The following is a 21,903-nucleotide window of genomic DNA, read 5'->3' as shown; positions in this document are numbered from 1 at the left end:
CTCACTTTGTTGCATTATGGGTCAGCTTTTCTATCCATAAAATGGGAAGAATAATCCTTATAGGATCATTTTAAAGATTATTTTTACAATGAAAAATTATGAGAGAAATATCACAAATACTAAATTTGAAAGCTACTATTATATATATTGAGGATGTGATATGAAGTAATGGTAAAATGTATGTTTTAGGATAAAACATTGTTTATTACTTAAATGTAGGAAAAGTTTGAGTTATCTGGAGTTTGTTTTCATAACTTTAAAAAACAGCTCCTTTTTTGCTTTTTTCTCAAGTATTAGACTAAAGTTTGTTCTTTGTCTGATATTTCTATAAAGTTAGAGAGAATGTAGAGTCTAATTTAAGATTTCTTATTATTCTTGTTATTTTATTTTTAAGGTTGATTAATCATACAAAGAAGCTCATGGAGAAAGAAGAAAAACTCTGCATTAAAATTCTTCAGACCTTACGAGAAATGTTAGAGAAGAAAGATAGCTTTGTGGAAGAGGTACTTCTACCGTCTTAGTGGTTAAAAATAGTGACTCTCTCAGAGTACGGTAAACTCTCAATTACTATAAGCTGTTATACAATTAGCCACATTACATAGTAATTAGTACATTTTTTCAGACCAGATATTTTGAATAATAATTTTTATGTTATTCATAACTTAGTTGATCCTGCTTTGATTTTAAAAACAATGTAAACTTTGAGTGGCCTATAACTATTGTACATCGTGATGTTTTGCACATTATAGATGTTGCACATTATAGATATTGCACATGGATAGATTTGTTCAGTTCTCTGACTTAGCATAGATTATGTTTTAATATCTATGAATAATTTAGATGCATTGTTAGATTTTAACATCAGTTCTGAGGCATTTGGGGAATGGTTCTTAGTATTTATGTTTTTGTGCATTTTTATATTTTCTTTCAAATATATGTTTTGATAATAATTCAGAATATTATTTTGTAAAAAAAAGAATTTGACGATAATGTGTTTAAAAGTACAGAGGCAGTATGATGTAGTAGATAAAAGGCAATCGTTAGAGTCAGAGAGATCTATATTCAAGGCCTATCTCTGACACATGATGCTGTAAAATCACAGACTAGTGACTTAACTTCTCTGTGCCCCAGCCAATTCTCTAAGAATGTAAATTACTTATGATTTGCTGATTTACATTCACAGAATTGAAGAAGTTTCCACTCCAGAAGTTCCCCAAACTAATGAAATGACTTCTGGACTAGATTTAAAAATCAACAACATATAAACACATAACATTGTTCTGATCAATGTTGTTTCACAATTGTATTACTGATAATATGTTATAGGCACAGTTCATTGTAATATCTTTAAATCCTACTATAATGACATTTGGTTGAACATTCAAGATATAAATCAGTTGGCCAGTAATAGTGTGATTTTGTGCTATGTGATCCAGTGACACTAACTCTCTTGAGAATCATTCTTCCTATTTTCCTATTTACCTTGGTCTGTATAGAAATAAGTTTCTCTATAATATTGTTGTCTCTATGGTGTTTTGCAGTCCCAACAATCAATATTAGGTAGGATGTGTCTGTATAACACAAATGACTTTAGAGTGGGATGAAAATTCATAAATATTTGTTAGTTTGTTATTTAATAAGATATACCAGGTACTCATTAATAAATAGATAGCAGTATATGTTTAATGTAGGTAATAAACCTACATACATTTATTTTAATTTAATTTGTTTTATTTTAGCTAGCCACCTATATTTAATCATTATAATTAGTTAATCCTATTTACTTATTATTGTCCTCTTAGTTTGTTTTTGTGAACAGTAGCACTCTAATATGATTAGAGTTGGACTTTTGTATGTAAATTGAAGATGCTCTTCTTAAATAGAGATATACCATGTGTGTTAGTAGAAGGGACATGTTTCAAAAACTATATTGTTGAATTATATATTTACCCCAAAGATTAAAAATATACTTTCTCTTTTGTTTAGTTCATTCTTCATCTTTTACAATTTAGATGTGAGAATATAAGCTATTAAAAAAAAAGGATGAGCAGAAGTTTAGTGATCATTTCTCAGACTATAATCCATGTAAAATACTTTTGAGTGAGAGTTTGTGTTTGTATTTTTTTTAGAAGTGGTAAAACAGAGCAAATTTGATGTGGTTCTTAGAGAAGTGGCCTCAGAGTCAAGTTCCACCTCTGAAAAATGTGTGCTGTGAGACCCTGGATAACTCACTTAACTTCTCAGTGTCCCAGGCAATTATTTTTTTTTTAATTTTTAAATTTTTTTAGGAGGGGGGAGGGCAGGGCAGTTGGGGTTAAGAGACTTTCCCAAGGTCACACAGCTAGTAAGTGTTAAGTGTCTGAGGCCTGATTTGAACTCAGGTCCTCCTGACTCCAGGGCAGTTGCTCTATTCACTGCACCACCTAGCCACCCCCCAGGCAATCCTTTAAGTCTGTAAATTGCAGAAAAGTTTCAATCTAAGCTTCTGACCAGTTTCTTCCAATAAATCCAAACTGTCATCAATCTTCCTCTTGTTCTTTTAAAGTTTTTCCAAAATCACAAGATCATTCAGCTACACCCACATATTCAGTCAATAAAAATTTGAAAGCACCTACTAAGTGCTGGGTACTGTGCTCAGCACTGGGGGTCCAATGAATGACTAAAGGTAGTCCCTTCTCTCAAGGAGCTCATAATCTAGGTCATGTCTCCAACTTCACTCTCTATAAGCTATTGAAAGAGGCAGGTGCCGCTCAAGATGCCTTGTGGCATAATCTCAGAGTAGAAGAATTATGTTGGATAGATGAAGACTTTCTTCTCTTTGTCTTTCTTTGCCATTGGAATTTGATATTCACTATATGAATCCAATAATGGAAGCTCATTTGTTACCTTGTAAACAGTCCTGATATAGTATACTTTTGGCATGTTGTACTGGTTCATTTAATTCTCTAATTCTAATTACAATAATCTATACATGTCCAGATCTTTGTCTTCTTTTTCCATACTGGTCAGTTGGTTAATAGTCAATAAACATTAAGTACCTACTCTGTGCCAGCCACTGTGCTAAGCACTGGAATACAAAGAAAGGCAAAATACTGTCTGTTCTCAAGGAGCTGTAAAGCCAAGCATGAGCAGCTTTCCAGAGGACACTGCTGTGAACAGCTTCAAGGTTCTGATTACACAGTATAGTGAACTCTCTGTTTATTCAGTAACAAACTAAGACAAAACATTCACAGAAATCACAGTATAGCATTCACAAAGCATAACAACTTATCACTAAAATGGCAGCATAGTTTTCACCAAAGTGGTCATATAGCAAAAGATAACATTCATTTTAGTAACACAATCATTTAGTAAGTCCTTAATTCAATCATCCTTAAGGAGGCAAGCCTCCTTAATTGACACAAAATACAAAGTCACATTGTCTTAATCTCTTCAATCAAAAAGGTCCTCTTTCTTCTTAATTGGAGAACTCCTTAACTCAATCATCTAAATATAAAGGTCAGAGTTCTCCACTCCTACCGTGTGTTTCCCGATAATAAGACCTATCCTGAAAATAAGCCCTCCCCTTACTGTGTAAGATTCCTCTAAAATAAGCCCCCCCCCGAAAATAAGCCCTATTGAGATTGCTACTTTAGGGAAGGGGAACCCCCCTCCTCTCCTTGCTTCATACGGTCCCCCCTTTGACTCACTGCCCCCCCCCCCCCCGGGTGAAACGCACACCGCGCTCTGAGCTGCATCCAATCAGACCTGCAGCAGTGAGCGCGTCATCCTGTTCTTCCCCAGTGATTTGCTTATTGAATAAAGGTACATTTTTTTGTTCACATTTACCTGTTTATTAAAATTGCTGTCAATGTTCATTAAAATAAGCCCTCCCCTGAAGATAAGCCCTCTGGTGTTTTTCTGTCCAAAAAAATAATAAGACAGTGTCTTATTATCGGGGAAACACGGTAGGCCACAGTAAGTCATGATTTTCTCAGTTTGCATTAAATACCCAAGGAGAGGTCTTTTCATCTTTACTCGAGGCAGGCTGTCCGCTTCCATGATTCCTCTTTTATGGTTCCATCTCCTGCCCGAATCTATCCAACTGCCACCTGGGTTCAAAGGCAGACAGCTCTCAGTTCTTTGTGCAGCTTCTTGTGCAGTTCCATATTGAAGCTCACAGTGTCTGGTTCACCTCAAGTCCTTCACAGTTTCTGTTCCTGGGAAGACAAAGCTTAATAAAGCCATGGTAACATCCATGCACATTCCCAGCATCCTCATCAATTCACTTTCTGTCTGAGAAATCAACATAGACCCAACAACAAGGTCTGAGACAAAGTATCATCAAAATAGACAGACAGAGTACTAGCACCACAGTCATGCTTCCTCCCAGTTCTCCTTTCTTCTCATTTCTCAGTTCTCATTCATGGCAGTTCCAGCAGGCCCTCAGAAGTCCTCAGCAGCTCTCCGAAGAAGTTCTGCCACAAGTTCTGTTCTCAAAATCTTCTCTTTTCTTATTTCTCAGTTCTTCTCAATCTTCTTCTCAGTTCTTGGTTCAGTTCTCAGTTCTCTTATTGGGTTTAAGGTAAGGGAAAATTAGGATCTTAACGATATTGATGTAATAACTAGAGAAATCTTTAAGAACCAAGTAAGATTGATTAGCAACTAAAATTTCTTTGGGTATAATTGCCTGCCACTCCAAAATATAAAGGTAGTGTTTGGCTTGGATAGTTAAAGAGAATGGAAGATGTTTATCATTTCTGGTGGTATCATCATCACGAACAAGCACTTATTAAGTGCTAGGACAAAGACAAAAACAACTTTATATTTTAATGGGAGAAACAACGTACAAATAAGTAATTAGGTATCTGTAAAACATACAGAGTAGATGGAAGATAAACTTAGAGAGGAATACTCTACTATTTGGCAGAACTGAGAAAGGCCTCCTACGGAAGTTGGCATTTTATCTGAATCTTGAAGGTAACCAGGGATTGTAAGATTCTAAATATTCCAGGCATGAGAGTCAACTAATGAAAAGATAAAGTAAGGAACAAGAAGAAGACTAGTATGGTTGTATTGTAGTAGAGTGTGCTGGAAGGGGTCAGATTGTGAAGAGCCTTCAATCCCAAATAAAGGGATTTTTTATTGGATATTTATATGGAATGTGTTTATATGGAATTGGATATTTATATGGAAGTAATAGGGAACTATTGGGGCTTTTTGAGTAGGGAGGGGGCTGACATGATTAGAATGCACTTTAAGAAGATAACTTTTACAGTTATGTGTATTAGGGATTGGAATAGGGAAAGACTTGAGGCAGTGAAACCAATTAGAAGGATATTGAAATGATGGAGGAAAGGGGTGACAAAAGTGATGAATCAAAGTGGACAATGGGGATTAGGGCACATATGGGAGAGATATTGTGAAGGTAGAAATGACAAGATTGAGGAGCGTCTAGCTGGCATAGTGAATAGAGCACCGGCCCTGGAGTGAGGTGGACCTGAGTTCAAATCTGGCCTCAGACACTTAACACTTACTAGCTGTGTGACCTTGGTCAAGTCATTTAACCCCAATTGCCCTGCCCTCAAAAAAGAAAACAACAACAGCAAAAAAAAGAAATGACAAGATTGAGTAACTGATTGGATATGTGAGGTGAGTGACAGAGAAGAGTTGAGAATAGCCCGGAAGCTGTGAACCTGGGTTACTAAAGGATAGTTGTAGCCTTAATAGTAATATGGAATTTTGGAAGAGAGTAGGGTTTGAGGGAAAAAAAATAAATAGTTCTCTTTTAGAAATGTTGAGTTTGAGATGCCTAGGGAACATCCAATTCAAAATGTCCAGTGAGCACTGGCTGATGTGGGTCTGGAGCTCAGGAGAGAGAGTAAGGGTGGATATATAGATCTAGATACATAGAGGTTATAATTAGGCCCATAAGAGTTGATGAGCTCACTAAGAGAGGCTGTAAAGAAATAAACAAGAAGGTTAATGACTCAGGACAGAACCTTGGGGGACACCCATAGTTAGTAGGTTTAATATGGAAAGGGAGAGTTGTCAAATAGGTAGAAAGAAAACCAAGAGAGAAATGTCACAAAAACCCAGAGGAACAGAGAACATAATCAACACTGTCAAATGCTAACCAGCTCTAGAGGATGAAGCCTTGAGCTTGAAAGTCAGAATTGTTATTTTTGAGCTGTTTCAGTCATGTCTGACTTTTCATGACTCTATTTGGGGTTTTCTTGGCAAAGATACTGGAGTGGTTTTCCATTTTCTTCTAGCAAATGAGCTGGAGCTCATTTTACAGATGAGGAAACTGAAGCAGAGTTAAGTGACTTACCCAGGGTCACACAGCTAGCAAGTGTCTGAGGCTAGATTTGAACTCAGGAAGATAAGTCCTTCTGACTCCAGGTCCAACTGTCGCAGTGTCCGTCCACTGTGGTATCACTTAGCTGTCAAGAGTCAGAATATCTGAATTAAAATCTCTGATATGATATTTACTATGTAATTACTTAATCATTCTGGGTTTCATTTTCCTTACCTTTAAAATGGAGTTGGTTCAATAGATAATTTGTAATATCTATTCTAGCTATAATCCTGTGATCCTATGATAGGGTGTAAGACTTGTTATATGACCTTTAGTCATATTTGATTCATCAGTGAGAAAAGAATTGCCTCTGGTAATACTATAGAAAGTGAGGAAAGGTATAGCTTTGTGAGTTACTCAGACACTTGGCTTTCCTGAGTGGTCTGTGTGTCTGTGTGTTCATCTGATGTGTTGACCCCCAGGAAGGTAGCCAAGGCAGGAAGTGGAGCAGTGTAAAAATTGTGGTCTGTCCATTTCCTCTTCCTACAGGCATCACATAGTATGGTTGTGTTTAGTACATATCCTTCCCACTCTTAGGATTGTGGTTGAGTCAATGGAAATACAAATCTGTGGTTCTATGATGATCTACATATAGCTTAGCCTGTGAAAACAAAAGGAATTGAGAGTACACCTTTACCTCTAGGTGTATGTTTGAGAACTTCAGAAATAATAGTCAAAGTGATAGCTTCTCTTGTTATAAATTCTCAGCATGCCAGTTCAGTCATATAAACAGGAGATATTTTTCCTTCTGTTTAATTTTTATTTTAAATATTAACCATTTAATGAAGCTTTATTGTCATCAGTAGTTTCTTCATATATTAGTATTTTCAGATCTTGATCTGATGTTAAAAAAACGTACATCTATTTTGGATTTTACATAGATCACTCAGTCGTTAGTACTTAGTATTTAATTATCTTTTGTCTATTATGGATCATAGATTACATAATCCATACAAGTTATGGGTTACATTTATTTATTTAGGAAAAGAGAAAGAAAAATACATGTTGTATGTTTTGTAAAGAAAAATAACATGGACACTTGAGTGAAACATTTATATGACAACTTAATCACAATTCATACATCAAAAAAGTCATGACTAATATCACATAAATGGGGCAATGTTTATTGGATTTATGCCCTTGAAGAAAATGAGCCCTGAAACAAAAATCTAAATAATTTACATTTGTTTTTTAGATTCTAGACAATGATTAGCCAGAGGGCATATGTTGTTCATTGTGTCATAATTTCATGTCTAATTATATTGTTATGCATGATGTTTTAGGCTTTATGCCATCTATTAACAATTTATGCTTATGTTAGACTATGCATACTCTTTGCAATTATAACTTAATTTATTGCTGTAAAAAATGCCTAACGATTAGGAGACATGAATGAAAAGTCAGGAGAAACTGAGTTTATATCTAGCTTCAGACACTTACTAACTCTGTGACCCTGGCCAAATCACTTAACTTCTGTTTGCTTCAGTTTCTTTACCAGTAAACAGGGATAATAATAGCACCTACCTCCCAGAGTTGTTGTGATTATTAAAATGGATATTTAAAAAAAATTAAATATTTTATATTTTCCCCAATTACATGTAAAACAATTTTTAACATTGGTTTTTTTTAATTTGAGTTCCACATTCTCTCTCTTCACTTGTCCCGCCTTATTGAGAAGTAAAGCAATATGATATAGGTTATACATGTCATTCAGCACAGTCATGCAGAACATATTTCTATATTATTCAGTTTGTAAAAGAAAACACAATAAAGTAAAAAAAATGCTTTGATCTCTTCAGACTCTATCAGTCCTTTCTCTGGAGAATTTATAGCATTTTTCATCTTAAATCCTTTGGAATTGTCTTGAATCATTGTATTGCTGAGAATAGCGAAGTCATTCACAATTGATCATTATAAAATATTGCTGTTACTGTGTACATTGTTCTCCTGGTTCAAGTCACTTAACTTTGTACCATTTTATGTAAGTCTTTCCAGGTTTTTCTGAGAGCATCCTGCGCATCATTTCTTATAATACAGTAGTATTCTGTTACAATCGTATACCACAACTTGTTTAGCAATTTCCCCAATTGAGGGGCATCCTTCAATTACAAATTTTTGACTACCACAAAAGAGCTGCTTATAGCAGCTATAAAATATTCATAATATTGTATATATAGGTTCTTTTCCATTTTTTTTTATCTCTTTGGGATATAGACCTAGTAGAGGTATTGCTGGGTCAAAGGTTATGTATACATAGTTTTATGGCCCTTTGGGTATAATTCTAAATTGCTCTCCAGAATGGTTGAGTCAATTCACACCTCTCCCAACAGTGCAGCAGTGTCTCCATTTTCCCATATCACTGCCAACATTTGTCATTTTTTTTCCTGTCATATTAGTCAATCTGATAGGTATGGAGTGGTACCTCAAAGTTCTTTTTATTTGCATTTATCTGATCAACAGTGATTTAGAGCATTTTTTATATGACTATAGATAGTTTTGATTACTTTATCTGAAAATTGCCCATTCATATCCTTTGACCATTTATCAATTGGAGGATAACTTGTATTTGTATAAATTTGACTCAGTTCTCTATATATTTGAGAAATGAGGCCTCTATCAGAGAAACTTGTTGTAAATACCTTTTCACAGTTATGATTACTGTTATTTCCTTCCATCCTATTCCTCCTCTCCCATTTATCCTACTCTCTCTCCTTTCACCCCATCTATCCTCAAAAGTATTTTGCTTCTGACTACTTCCTCTCCCAGTTTGTCCTCCCTTCTATTACTTCCCCCACACCTTTCTCTCATTCCCTCCCCATCCTACTTTCCTGTAGGGTAGGATAGATTTCTGTACCCAACTGAATGTGTATATTATTTCCTTTTTGAGCCAATTCTGAATAGAATAAGGTTCAAGCACTTCTCACCCCACCTCCCCCATCTTTCCCTACACTGTAAAAGTTTTCTTGTACCTTTTTATATGAGATAATTATTACCCATTCTGCCTCTCATTTTCCCTTTCTTCCAGTGCATTCCTCTCTCATCTCTTCATTTATTTATTTTTTAGATGTCCCATCATTGTCAACTCACACCCATGCTTTTTGCCTTCTAATTGCTCTAATATACTCTTTCTAATTGCCCTAATAATGATAAAGTTCTTAGGAGTTACAAGTTTCATCTTCTCATGTAGAAATATACCTTATAGAATCCCTCTTTCCTATTTTCCATTTTATGCTTCTATTGAGTCTTGCATTTGAAAGCCATATTTTCTATTTAGCTCTGGCTTTTTCATCTGGAATGCTTGAAAGTTCTCTATTTTATTGAATATCTGATTGATATTTCCCATAAAGAATTATGTTCAATTTTGCTGGGTAGGTGATTCACGCTTATAATCCTTCCTCTGCTCTCTGGAATATCATATTGCAAGTCTTCTAGTCCTTTAAGGTAGAAGCTGTTAAGTCTTGTGTTATCCTGACTGTGGCTCCACAATGTTTCATTAGTTTCTTTTTGACTGCTTACAATATTTCCCTCTTGACCTGGGAGCTCTATAATATTCCTATATAATATTTCTGGGAGTTTTCATTTTGGGATCTCTTTCAGGAGGTGATCAGTGGCTTCTTTCAATTTCTATTTTATCTTCTGACTCTAGGACATCAGGGCAATTTTCTTTGATAATTTCTGGAAAGATAATGTCTAGGCTCTTTTTTTGATCATGGCTTTCAGGTAGTTTAATAATTCTTAAATTTTCTCTCCTAGATTTATTTTCCAGGTCAATTGTTTTTCCAATGAGATATTTCACATTTTTTCTATTTTTTTTCATTCTTTTGACTTTGTTTTATTGTTTCTTGATGTCTCATGGAGCTGTTAGCTGCCACTTACCCAATTCTAATTTTTAAGAAATTATTTTCTTCAGAGAACTTTTGTACCTCATTTTCCATTTGGCTAATTCTACTTTTTAAGGAGTTCTTTTCTTTAGTGAATTTTTGTACCACTTTTTCCATTTTTAAGGCGTTCTTATCTCCATTGGATTTTTGTACCTCTTTTACCATTTGACTTATTTTGTTTTTTAAATGTTATTTTCTTCAGTATTTTTTGTACCTCCTTTGCCAGGCTATTGACTCTTTTTTAAAAATGATTTTCTTGCATCACTCATTTCTTTTCCCAGTTTTTCCTCTGCCTCTCTTATTTGAGTTTTACAATTCTTTTTGAACTCTTCTAGGAATTCTTTTTTGGGTCTGAGACCAAATCAATATTTTTCTTTGAGGTTTTGGATGTAGCAGTTTTGACTTTGTTGTGTTCTGAATTTTTTGTCTTTTGTTCTTCCCTGTCATCATAATAACCTTCTAAGATCAGGTTCTTTTTTTTTTTTTTTTTTACTAATTTTCCAGCCTATTTCTTGATTTTTTAACTTTATATTAAAGTTGATCTTTGCTCACAGAATGGAGGAGGCACTGTCCCAAGCTCCAGGTTTTTTGTGCAACTATTTTCAGATCTAGCTCTGAGGGGACTATAAGTTTTCAGTTCTGCCAATGTGGTATGATCTAAGGAGGGTTGTATTTACTACTCTTGTGGCCTGTGCTCTGGTCTGTGAGCAACGATAAGCACTCTTTTCTGCCTTGGAACTGTGAGCAGGGGCCCTGATCCCCTGCAACCCCGAACTTTGTTGTACTAGTCTTCCTCCTTGCCCTGGGACTGCAATCTAGATCCATGTATGGGCAATGCACCCAGTGGCAGCAAGGGACCTCTGTAATCTCCTAACCAGTCGTCCAACCCCCTTACCAACTGCAAGCTGAGAACTCCAGAAACCAAAGCTGCTGCAGATTCAGTTGCCCCCAGGGCCTGCTATTGATTTGTGGGCCCAGCTTGTACTGCACTCCACTCTCACTCTGGTGCAACAGACCTTTCCTGCCAACCATCTAGGTTGTCTTCGGCTAGAAAATTGTTTTTTTTTCTCATCGTTTTGTGGGTTTTGTTACTCCAGAATTCATTCAGAAGCATTATTTAAAGTTCTTTGGAGGGGAATTTAGGAGAGCTCAGGTGAGGGCCTGTCTTTCTCTACCATCTTGTCTCCACCCCCTTTCCCCCCAGATGATGTTTGTAAAGTGTTTATCACACTGTCACTTAGTAAGTACTTAATAAATGCTTTCCTTCCTCTTTGGTGTTCTGGCATTAGTGTTTCTGACTTCAATGTTCTCTCCATTTTTTATGACATATATTTTATTGACGTATATTTGTGACATGCCAGCCAAGGAAAATTGGTCATAATCTGTCTAACGTTATTAAGGTAGCAATGGTTCTGTATTCTATTTTGAAACTCTATACTCAAAAAGACCAGTAGATTTCAGATTCTGTTCTATATTGTTGTCATTCAGAGGTTAAGAGAGAAGATGAATTTCAAGTCTTTTCTCTCAATTCTCTCAGTTTACCATTTACATCGCCTTCCTTTACTGTGTCATTTATTTTTGTATAAAGCTCAGCTTCCCTAATTTGTGAAGGTATATGGCAGTTTAACATATATAGGATAGTTTTCATATGTAAAGATACATTATCTTTTTGTAAGTGATATTCCAAATCCCAGTTCATTATTGCATTATAAATAATTCCTCTATTTTACTATACCTTAGCATGTGGGTATTTTGTGTTTTTGAGGATTTTAAGAAAAAAATGATTGAGCATATCTTTCTCAAGGTTGATAAAACATATGGATAAAAGCATGCAGTCTGTAGCCTCTTGACAAGACATCTGCTACAACATTTTTCTTTCTTGGAACATATAAAGTTGTTTGCAATTGTTTTCATAAATATGAAGCTCTGAATCTTGACTGACAGATACATGAGTTGTTCTTTTGGAATTTCATTCCTTTTGCTTGTACATATTGTACCATCCTGAAGGAAGTATATCATAATGTAATTGAAAAATAGTAAAGTGTGCGAAAGTTTCATGTTAAAAGTATGGTAAGAATTTTAATTTGAAAAAACAACAACAGCTTTTATTTTTTTCTTGAATCATTCATTTAAAAATTCTTATTCATATCACTCAACTGAATAAATATCATGGGATGAAATGCTTGTGCAACATTTGCATAGCTCTCTTTTCCCTACTTAGTCTCAACCTTGCCCATATACTTAATAATCCAGAACCAGCCTAGGTAACTCTGACCTCTTCAGATAGGAGAACTGATTTAATGTCTGAGGTGTAAAGTGTGTATGTGTGTGTGTGTGTGTGTGTATGTGTATGTGTATGTATGTATTTATGTATATCTATATTTTGGGGGAGTGATTGGCATTTTTTTTTTTTTTTGTTTTTTGGAGGGCAGTTGGGGTTAGGTGACTTGCCCAGGATCACATGGCTAGTTTTTGTGTTAAGTGTCTAAGGTCGGATTTGAGCTCAGGTCCTCCTGACTCCAGGGCCAGTGCTCTATTCACTGTACCACCTAGCCACCCTGAGTAATTGGCATTTTTGATAAACATTCCTCTTCTTCTATAGAATATGGTAATTGACCCCTTGTTGAGAAGACAGGGGAATTATCCCAAATGGGTTTCCCCAAAGATGTTTAGTTAGGACCTGAGGGATAAAAAGACTTTAAGCAGAGTTCATCCTCTGCCTCTCGGCAACCCTCTCTGACCACTAGTCAGAGACTAGAGATCTTGAATTGGATGGACTACCTAGACATTCCTCAAAAGATAACTGGTCCCTTTTGGAGAAAGAAAGGTATTGCCTGTGTAACCCGGTGAATAGAGAGTAGAGCCATGACCCAGTAAGATGACAGGATATCTAATTTTTTTTTAATCCCCTTAGTATTAGAGGGAGTTGTTCAGACAATGCAAGTCCGAAGAGAAAAGTATTGACTTTCTAGGATCTCTAAATAGTATTTTTCTTTGGTGAGGGGTCATCCAAACTCCAGGGAACACTTCAAATCTCAGAGGGACTATGTATTGCTTTATGGGGAAGCTAGGGATTCATTGGGATATCAGAATACTGCCCTGATGGTATCCCTCATTTCAATTCCTTAGGAAGGGAACTATTTGCATGCTCTCTGTATCTGTTTATAGGCTTGTATGAGTCCTTTGAATACCTAATCTATTCTATATTTGCTTGTGGCTTCCTATGAATTCTTTGTATCTTCTGCATTTTCTACAGAGTGAAATTACTGCCTAACATTATTGGATGGAAGATGAAAATCTCATTTTAACCATAGCCAACAAACATATATCAAGCATTTACTCTATGCAATGTACTCTGTTAAGTGCTAGGGATACAAAATGAGGTAACAGATAGTCCCTACTGTCAAGTAGCTCACAATATAATGGGAGAGACAATAAGCAAACAAATATATACCAACAAATATTTACAGGATAAATAGGAAATAATTAAGAGAGGGAAGATGTTGTAAGGAAGAGGGGTGGGGAAGGCTTCCTGTAGAAGATGGAAGTTAAGTTGGAACTTAAAGGAAGTCAGGGAAGCCCAGTAAGCAGAGATGAGGAAGGAGAGCATTATAGGCATTGGAGATAGAGAAAATATCTAGAGGTTGAGTCTTGTTGTGGACCAGCAAGGAGACCAGAGACATTAGACTGAAGAATGTGTGGCAGAAGGTAGGGTATAAGAAGACTGGGAAGGTAGGAAGGGGATAGCTTATGAAGGGCTTTGAATGCCAGAGAATTTTATATTTTCTCTTAGAGGCAGTAGGGAGCCCCTGAAGTTTGTTGAGTAAGAGGTGACATGGTTGGACCTACACTTTAGGAAAATAGATTGGGTAGCTCAATGGAGGATAGATTGGAGAAAGGAGAGACATAAAGCAAATAGACCTCCCTAGCATGCTATTACAGTAGTATAAGCATGAAATGATGGGGGCCTGGAAAAGTAGTGGCAGTGTAAGAGGAGCAAATGGACATCAAGAGATGTTGCAGAGGTAAAATCAATATATCTTAAGCAGTAGATTGGCTATGAGGGTTGGGAAATAGCAAGAAGTCAAATATGACACCTAGTTTGTGAGCCTTAGGGACTGGAAGGATGGTGTTGCCCTCTATAGGGAAGGTATATTTGTAGAGGACTTAGAGGGACATTTTAGACATGCTGAGTTTAAGATATCTACTAGAATCTAGTTTCAGATGTCAGAAATGTAGTTGAAGATGTGAGTTTGTAGGTGATCAGAAAGTTTGAAGCAATGTTGGTTGATTTGAGAATTGTCAGCATAAAATTGAAGATCACCAAGTAAAGTAGTATTCTGTGTTCTGGATGAGGATCCAGCAAAAGAGATTGAGAAGGAATGATCAGGTAGATAGGAGGAGATGTAGGAGATGCGTAAAGGAGGACATAGTAGCAGAAGACATATGAGTAATATGAGATGAGGAAGGAGGGGTGGCTCACAGAGGATGGCTTCAATTTTTTTTCTGTAAAATATGAGTCAAATTCTCATCTGAGGAGATGGAAGATGGGGAGGGGGTGCCATGAAAGACTTGAGGAAGGGTGAAGAAGTTTGAAAGAGCCCTGTGGAGAGAAGAATAGGGGGGTTCATAAGCAGGATATAGAAAGATTACCTAGCAGCAGTGAGGGTCCAGTAGAGGTTGTGGAACATAAATTTTTATTGAACTCAATCAGAATGATTGCATGATTTTCTCTACCTTTGCTCAGTAGTATGTGTGTAGGAGCAAAGGTGGTAGATGGTGGGAGTGAACCAAAGCTGAAACTTGACAGGGAAAAGTGTGCAAAGTCATAAAGAGATGAGGGACTTAAGAAAAGAGTACATTATAGAGTTGAATTGGTTCACCTGGGGGTCAAGATGGAAAGAAGAGGAGAGAATGACTAGTGCAGGGGATATGGTGTGGGCGACAATTGCAGGATCAAGGAGCTAGAAGTCATGATGTGAAGGAGTAGAGTTGGTAAGGGAAGACTGAAAGAGAGGTGGAAAACCAATAGATTGTGGTTGTATGAGGCAGTTTTGGAATTCTTGAATATGCAGTTGGTACATTTGTGTCAAGATGATGTCAAGATTAATGTTATGAGCATCTTTGTGTATGATTGAGGTGGGGTGGAGGATTAGGTCAGGAGGTTAGATTGGGATTAGGATTAGGAGGATGGGAAACAAGTTTGTTGAGGAACTGAGTGGTCAGTGTATTTGAAGGAGAGTCAATATGTGTTAAAGTTCCCTAGTATGAGGAGTTGGGAAGGAAAGAAAAATTATGACTCATGTACTTAGCTCATTAGCTCTGTTTAGAGATTTTCCATTATAAATTCCTAGGAAATGACCTTTTTGGATCAGCCCCCAAGATTGCAACTGGTATATGTGAATCTAAAGTTTAAGGGGTAGGAGAGGAGATCAGGTCTTGAAGAGGTCTGGAACACAGGTCACATAAATATACTTACTCATAACATTATGTTCTTGTCAGATACCATTTCTGCTTTAAATTCACCATTTTCTTTTGAGAGAGTAATTGGAAAGAATCTGACAGGAAATATAAAACATATATCAAAATCTCACAGGAAATACAACACTCATACTCTCTGTCAAGATTTGTCCTTTAATGATGGTAGAAAAAAATTTCACTAGCTTTCCATTGCCTCTTAAGAATTATAATATCATCCTTAACATATATGTAGCAGTTCTCTTCATGAGGGATGTTGTCTAGTCTCAAACATCTCACTTTTCAAAAATCTGAATGTCATGCACAGCAATACCTGATTTATTCTACCACTACCCATGAAAATCAGTAGTTATTTTGACATCATTTTTAAAGCTTTTTCTTTTTCTTGTGTGTTTTATTTCTTTTTTGCAATGACCAAAAAAATTTTTTTTCTTTGTGAATAAAGAACCAAACATAACAAAGGTATGTGCTTTTATGGCCCCTTGACAAAGCTCTTTACTTTGCTTTTCTGTATTAGTCACTGATTTGGAACACAATATTTTACCACTTTTGACAGAACACTTGATTATCCTGCTTAAAGATCTGAACTTCCTCAAGCAGATATTTTTTCAGTATTGGATTTGATTAATAATTTGATTTTTACCATTAGTACGATATGTAGAGAGGATAGCTTCGTTCTTTGTTTTCTAAGAGTTCCTAGTTTCATTACTTATCTGGACTGTCCTATTGTAAGTATTAGAACAATGACATTGAAAGAATAGAAAAGGGTGGCTAGGTGGCACAGTGAATAGAGCACTGGCCTTGGAGTCAGAAGGACCTGGGTTTGGATCCGGCCTCAAATACTTAACACAAAAACTAGCCGTGTGACCTTGGGAAAGTCACTTAACCCCAATTGCCCTCCAAAAAGCAAAAAAAAAAAAAAAAAGAAAGAATAGAAAAGATGGACCTTTCTGTCTGTTCTGTAACTGAACTTTCTTTTATGTGTCATCTCCATTTATAGTGTGAACTCCTTGAGGACAGGGTCTCTCTCATTTTTTTTTTTTGGTAAACCCAGAACACAGTTCTTAGTACATATTAAGCACTTAATAAATACTTAATTCATTCATTCATTCATGGTCAGACCTGTAACATAGAATGCTTTCTTGCTTTAGGGTACATTTATGAATGAATGAATGAATGTGAGAAAGAAAAAGCATTTATTAAATGCTTACTATGTACTAAACACTGTGCTATATCTGGGGGAGACAAACTTTAAAAAGAGACACTCCTCAAGGAACTTATAAGTTAATAGGAGAAGATAATATAGGCAAGGGGTGACCAGGGCATGGAATTTTATTCTGGAAAAATGAGGAGGGCTGAGAGAGAGATGGCCTGGATGGATGGCTTAATAGGATATGTAGCTAAGAGATTTGATCAATTCTAGTACTATTTCTGTGTTTAGGTAGACATGCATTATTCTAAGTGTGTATATATTTAGAAAGAGTCAAGAGAGAGACTAAAGCAAAACATTTTCAGCTATAAAACACAATCATGGAAAACTAGGGATGTATGTTAGAAATTATACCTGTCAGAATAATGATGTAAATACACATTGAACTGCTAGCCCATAGCTCATTGAACTTTTCCCTCTACTTTGGAAATTCAGATTTAATCTTGAACTTTTTTTCATTAAATTTTATTTTTTCAACTGACAAACATATCTCTCTTCTATCTCACTTCACCTCCCTCATCAAAAAACAAGTAAGAAAATGAAAAACCTTTTGTTTTTGTATGATATATGCATAGTCAAACAAAATAAATTCCATTAGTTTTTTCAGTAAAAGAATAATAATTCTAATAACAGTGTTAAAATTGTGACACAAAAATTGAGAAATTGAACAAATTCAGAATTTTCCTGCCTATCAAAGGATTAACCTTTCCAGCTCTGGTTTATTTTAGGTTGCCTTTTTTTCTCTGAATTTGGCACACATATTTATATATGACAGTATAGGTATGTCTATATAGCACACAGATGGTCAAAATAGTCTTCTCCCCCAGCTCAGAAAATTTTATTGTTGACTGCCATGACATTAAGGACATTTGTTGAAATGTCATTTACAGATTTCATATGCTAAAGCAACACACTTGTTTGTATGTCATAGTTGTATCAGATAGTTCAGTTTGCAGAATATAATGAGTTATATTAGCAAATACCAATGAATATTTATGGTAGTTCAAGGATGCTAGAAACAGAAATAAAACTTGCTTAATACCATTAAAACCATTATCTTTTATTACAATTTTTAAAAGTAAGATAAAAAAATTCATTCTATTTGTTGTATTTTGTAAAAAATAATTAGGACTCAGCAGTTTTACCCAAACTTAAAACTGTTTATACCTTAACAGTTAAAATATAGACTTGAACAGAGAAGGCTTCAATCTAAAAAGATTTGTTCTTGTCTTCCATTATCATTTCTTTTTTTCTCTGATGTCAGGCTTTTGACAGCAGAATTAGTGATCCAATTTAATTTAATAAAACAAGTATTTATTACACACTTACATGTACTAGACACTATGTTAGGTACTGGAAACACAAAGCAAAGCAATTCCTATCCTCAAAGACCTTGCATTCTATTTCTAGATATGTTTATAGGAAATTAAATGTAAACTACTAATTAATTTCTGGTGGGGAGAGCACTAGCAATTGGGGTGTGTGTAGCATTCTAAGATATGTTTTAAGTGAAATGGCACTTGAACTAAGCTTTGAATGAAGCTGGGGGTTCTACCAGAACAGAAAGGAGGGTGAACATTCATGGTATGAAGGACATTCTATGCAGCCACTGGAGATGGGAAATCAGATACTGCATATGAGAAATATCTAGCAGACCAGTTGGGTGAAAACACAATTTATGAAGGCAAGAGATGTGCAACAAATCACTGGGGCTTTTTGAGCAGGGTAGTTACCAAGTCAGACTAAATGCCTTATGAATATCATTCTGTCAGCTATATAGAGGATGGACTGGAAAGAGGAGAGGCTTTAGAATGGTATGTTAAATTAGGGGCTAATGCAATGATTGATTCAGGAAAGAAAGACTAAGGAGAAGAACTAGAATCATAGCTGTGTGAGTAGACAGAAGTTGATGGATAAAAGATATATTTTGGAAGTAGAATCAACAGTTGTTGGTGTCTGATTGTGTGTCAGTGGTAGGAAGATGACTCCATCACTGCCAACCAGGATGTCTGGAAGAATAGTGTTCTTAATAGAAATCCAAAAGTTAGGAAGGAGGGAAGGATTGGGGAGAAAGGCCAAAGTTCTGTTTTTTACATGTTACATTTGAGCTGCATACAGGGCATCCAGTTGGAAATGTCCACTAGGTAGTCATTGATGCAGAAGTGAAGTTCAGGAGGGAGACTAGTTAATGATATACAAATCTGGGAGTCATCATCAGCAGTGACAGTTGAAACCATAGGAGCTGATGAGGTCACCAAGAAAGAGAGCTCAAAGCCTCAATTAATTTTAGCCAACATTGTTTCAGGTGCTGGGAACACAAAGATGAAAGATAATACAACAGGTAGACCTAGGTTCTAACATTTTCTAGTTGCATGACTTTAATCAAGTTTCTTTAACTCTTTGGGACTCAGTTTTCTCATCTGTAAAACGAGGATGATACCTTACCTACTTGAAGGTAGAAGTCTGGATCAGATAATCTTTTATATTCACTTCTAACTCTAAAAGTGCATGATTCTCTGAATTAAGAGAAGTGTAACTCATAAACATGAAACTGACAGTGGTTAAAGAGAAACTGTGTGACTGGGTCCAACATACAGGGAAGGGAAGGAAATAAGCATTTATGTAGCACTAACTGTGTGCCAGGTGCAAGCATTATTTCTGCAAACATTATCTTTGATTCTTACAACAACTCTACAAGGCAGATGCCATAATCCACATTTTTTTTTCTTTTAGTGAAGGAAATGAAGGTGAACAGATTATGTGACTTGGTCAGTGTAACAGCTAGTAAATGTATGGTATAGGATTTGAACTCAGGTCTTTCTGACTACAGGCCTAGTATTCTATCTACCAGTTGCCCCTAGGCATAGATATAATTCCAGCTACATTTCTTTTTTGTAGATACTAGACAGTGACAGCCATAGGACCACTGGGGGAAGAAACAATATGATACTCATGTAAAGAAGTAATTGCTTTTTAAATCAGTATGAGAGACCATTCCTTACAGATGGAAAAATTTATCACAAGGGCTATCCTTCAATCTCAAAGCTCTTAATATAATTTCTGTGTCTCTTCTTGGAGCACCGTATTATCTTAATAATTGAGTAAGATTCTGCTATACTCCGATTATTAACCCTTAATCCCCAAACCTCTGTCACCCTTATTGTACCAAGTTTCTATGCCCCCCCCCTTTCCTGACTCCTCTGCCATATGTTTTCAAGACCAGCTGGGGTTTTAACAAAAATATGTAAGAATATATAAAGGAAAAGAATAACTTCAGAAATAAAAAAATAAATATACAAGTCATAAAATATAGATTATATCTATTTATATTGTTCTCGGTAGTTGTCAGCTACAGGTTTATCATATCTCCTACACATTTTTTACCTGAACCTGGCCATGATGATGTGACCATTTTCCAGTCTAGCCTAGGGCTCCAGCTGTAGTCTCTGCTCTCTATCCATCTTCTACCCAAGAATGGCATTTTCCCCCCAGAACAATTGTCTCTTGGATGTGCTTTAATTCTATTTTATAAACTCATGGTTTATTTAGAAAATTTTGGCAAAATTTCAGCCAATCGGAAACCACTAAGTTTGTATGAATGTACCTTGGTCCTCCCCAGTCCTGAGTGAATATTTGCTTAATTAAGGCTCTGACCTTTCATAATATAGGTGATAAAAATAGATTTCCCCTCACCTCAAAACTCAGACACCCAGATTTGTTAAAGTTCATATCTTCCTTCCTTCATTTATTCCTTTTCCTGCAATTAGCCATTCATTATCTTGTTTTTTCTTTGCCTTTTCTACTTTCTTCAGTCATTCTTCTCTGATTTCTTTTTTCTTTCTTTCTGGGTTTGTATAGGAATACAAATACCATGACTACAGTATGTGCAAATATGTTTATAGGAATAATGAAGAGTCATTAGATGAAGATATTATTTATATTCTTGAGGGTTGTATTAATACATGGAGGTAAGGCAGTCAATAACAGTTCAGAAATCATTTTTCTTATTGCAAGTCATCAGCCCATGACACTTTGTGAAGTTAAAGAAAACAATATTAAGAGGGATAAGTACAGTTTTAATTTACAGAGGGAAGGAATTTTATAAATTATAAACCTGGATATACAAAGGGAATATAAATATTATTTTCAATTTCATATTACACACACACACACACACACACACACACACACACACATATATATTTGCTTTTTGGGGGAGGGAAGGCAGGGTAATTGGGGTTAAGTTACTTGCCCAAGGTCATATGGCTAGTAAGTGTTAAGCCTCTGAGGCTGGATTTGAACTCAGGTCCTTCGGACTCTAGGGCCAGTGCTCTATGCACTGTGCCACCTAGCTACCCCCATATTATATATTTCTAATCCTTTTTACAATGATTTTGAACATGCTTGGGTGATATTCTCAGGTAAGTTTCTAAGGGTAGGTTTCTTTAAGTCTGATTATTACTAGAATAGGATGCCAAGGGCTAGAGGGACATGAAATGAGAGAGGATGGAGGATGGTGGAATTTCTTCCCTAAAGAAGAGAATAAAAGGACAGATACCTCCCCCCCCAGTATAATATTTCATGGACAGGCAAATAGACTAGGTTATATCAGACTGTTTTAGGTGCCATGATTCTGTAAAAATTCAATACACTAGTTTTCCTAATTAAGTTAGAACTGATATTGATTTTTTTTATAAAGATATGATAGATTAGTATATCCCTCAGTTAGTATTTTGGCACCATTGTAAGGCAATTTAGAGAAAGCTCCCTTGCTGTGATACACACTAAACTAATTCTTTAAGAAGTTAACAATATTTGTTGGCTATCCTGTGCTTTGCAAAATAGAATCCTGTGAAAATTGATTGTGATGCAGATTTCCATAACGTGAATCCTGTGTTCCCAGTGACTTCTTCAATTAAATTAGAGATGCATAGAATAAAATCTTCAGTAGATTGAATTGAATGATATGAAGATACATACCAAACTGTAGACAG

General features: G+C 35.8%; 1 protein-coding gene across 4 annotated transcripts in view; it reads left to right on the top strand.

Moving 5' to 3' along the window:
* LOC138176119 (inositol 1,4,5-trisphosphate-gated calcium channel ITPR2) overlaps positions 1–21,903 on the top strand; it is a 529,530-nt gene that overhangs the window by 303,873 nt on the left and 203,754 nt on the right. For all 4 annotated transcript variants that reach the window (XM_069106877.1, XM_069106875.1, XM_069106876.1 and 1 more), the window contains exon 37: positions 395–503. In XM_069106877.1, the coding sequence (XP_068962978.1) occupies positions 395–503 (109 nt within the window). The remainder of the gene's footprint in view (positions 1–394; positions 504–21,903) is intronic.

This window comes from Petaurus breviceps, unplaced genomic scaffold (genome assembly GCF_028583685.1).
Source record: "Petaurus breviceps papuanus isolate PSGF00001 unplaced genomic scaffold, PetGlider_PUasm1.0 81, whole genome shotgun sequence".
NCBI lineage: Eukaryota > Metazoa > Chordata > Mammalia > Diprotodontia > Petauridae > Petaurus > Petaurus breviceps.
Note: the sequence above shows the minus strand (reverse complement) of the source record. Positions and strands in the feature narration are given on the sequence as shown.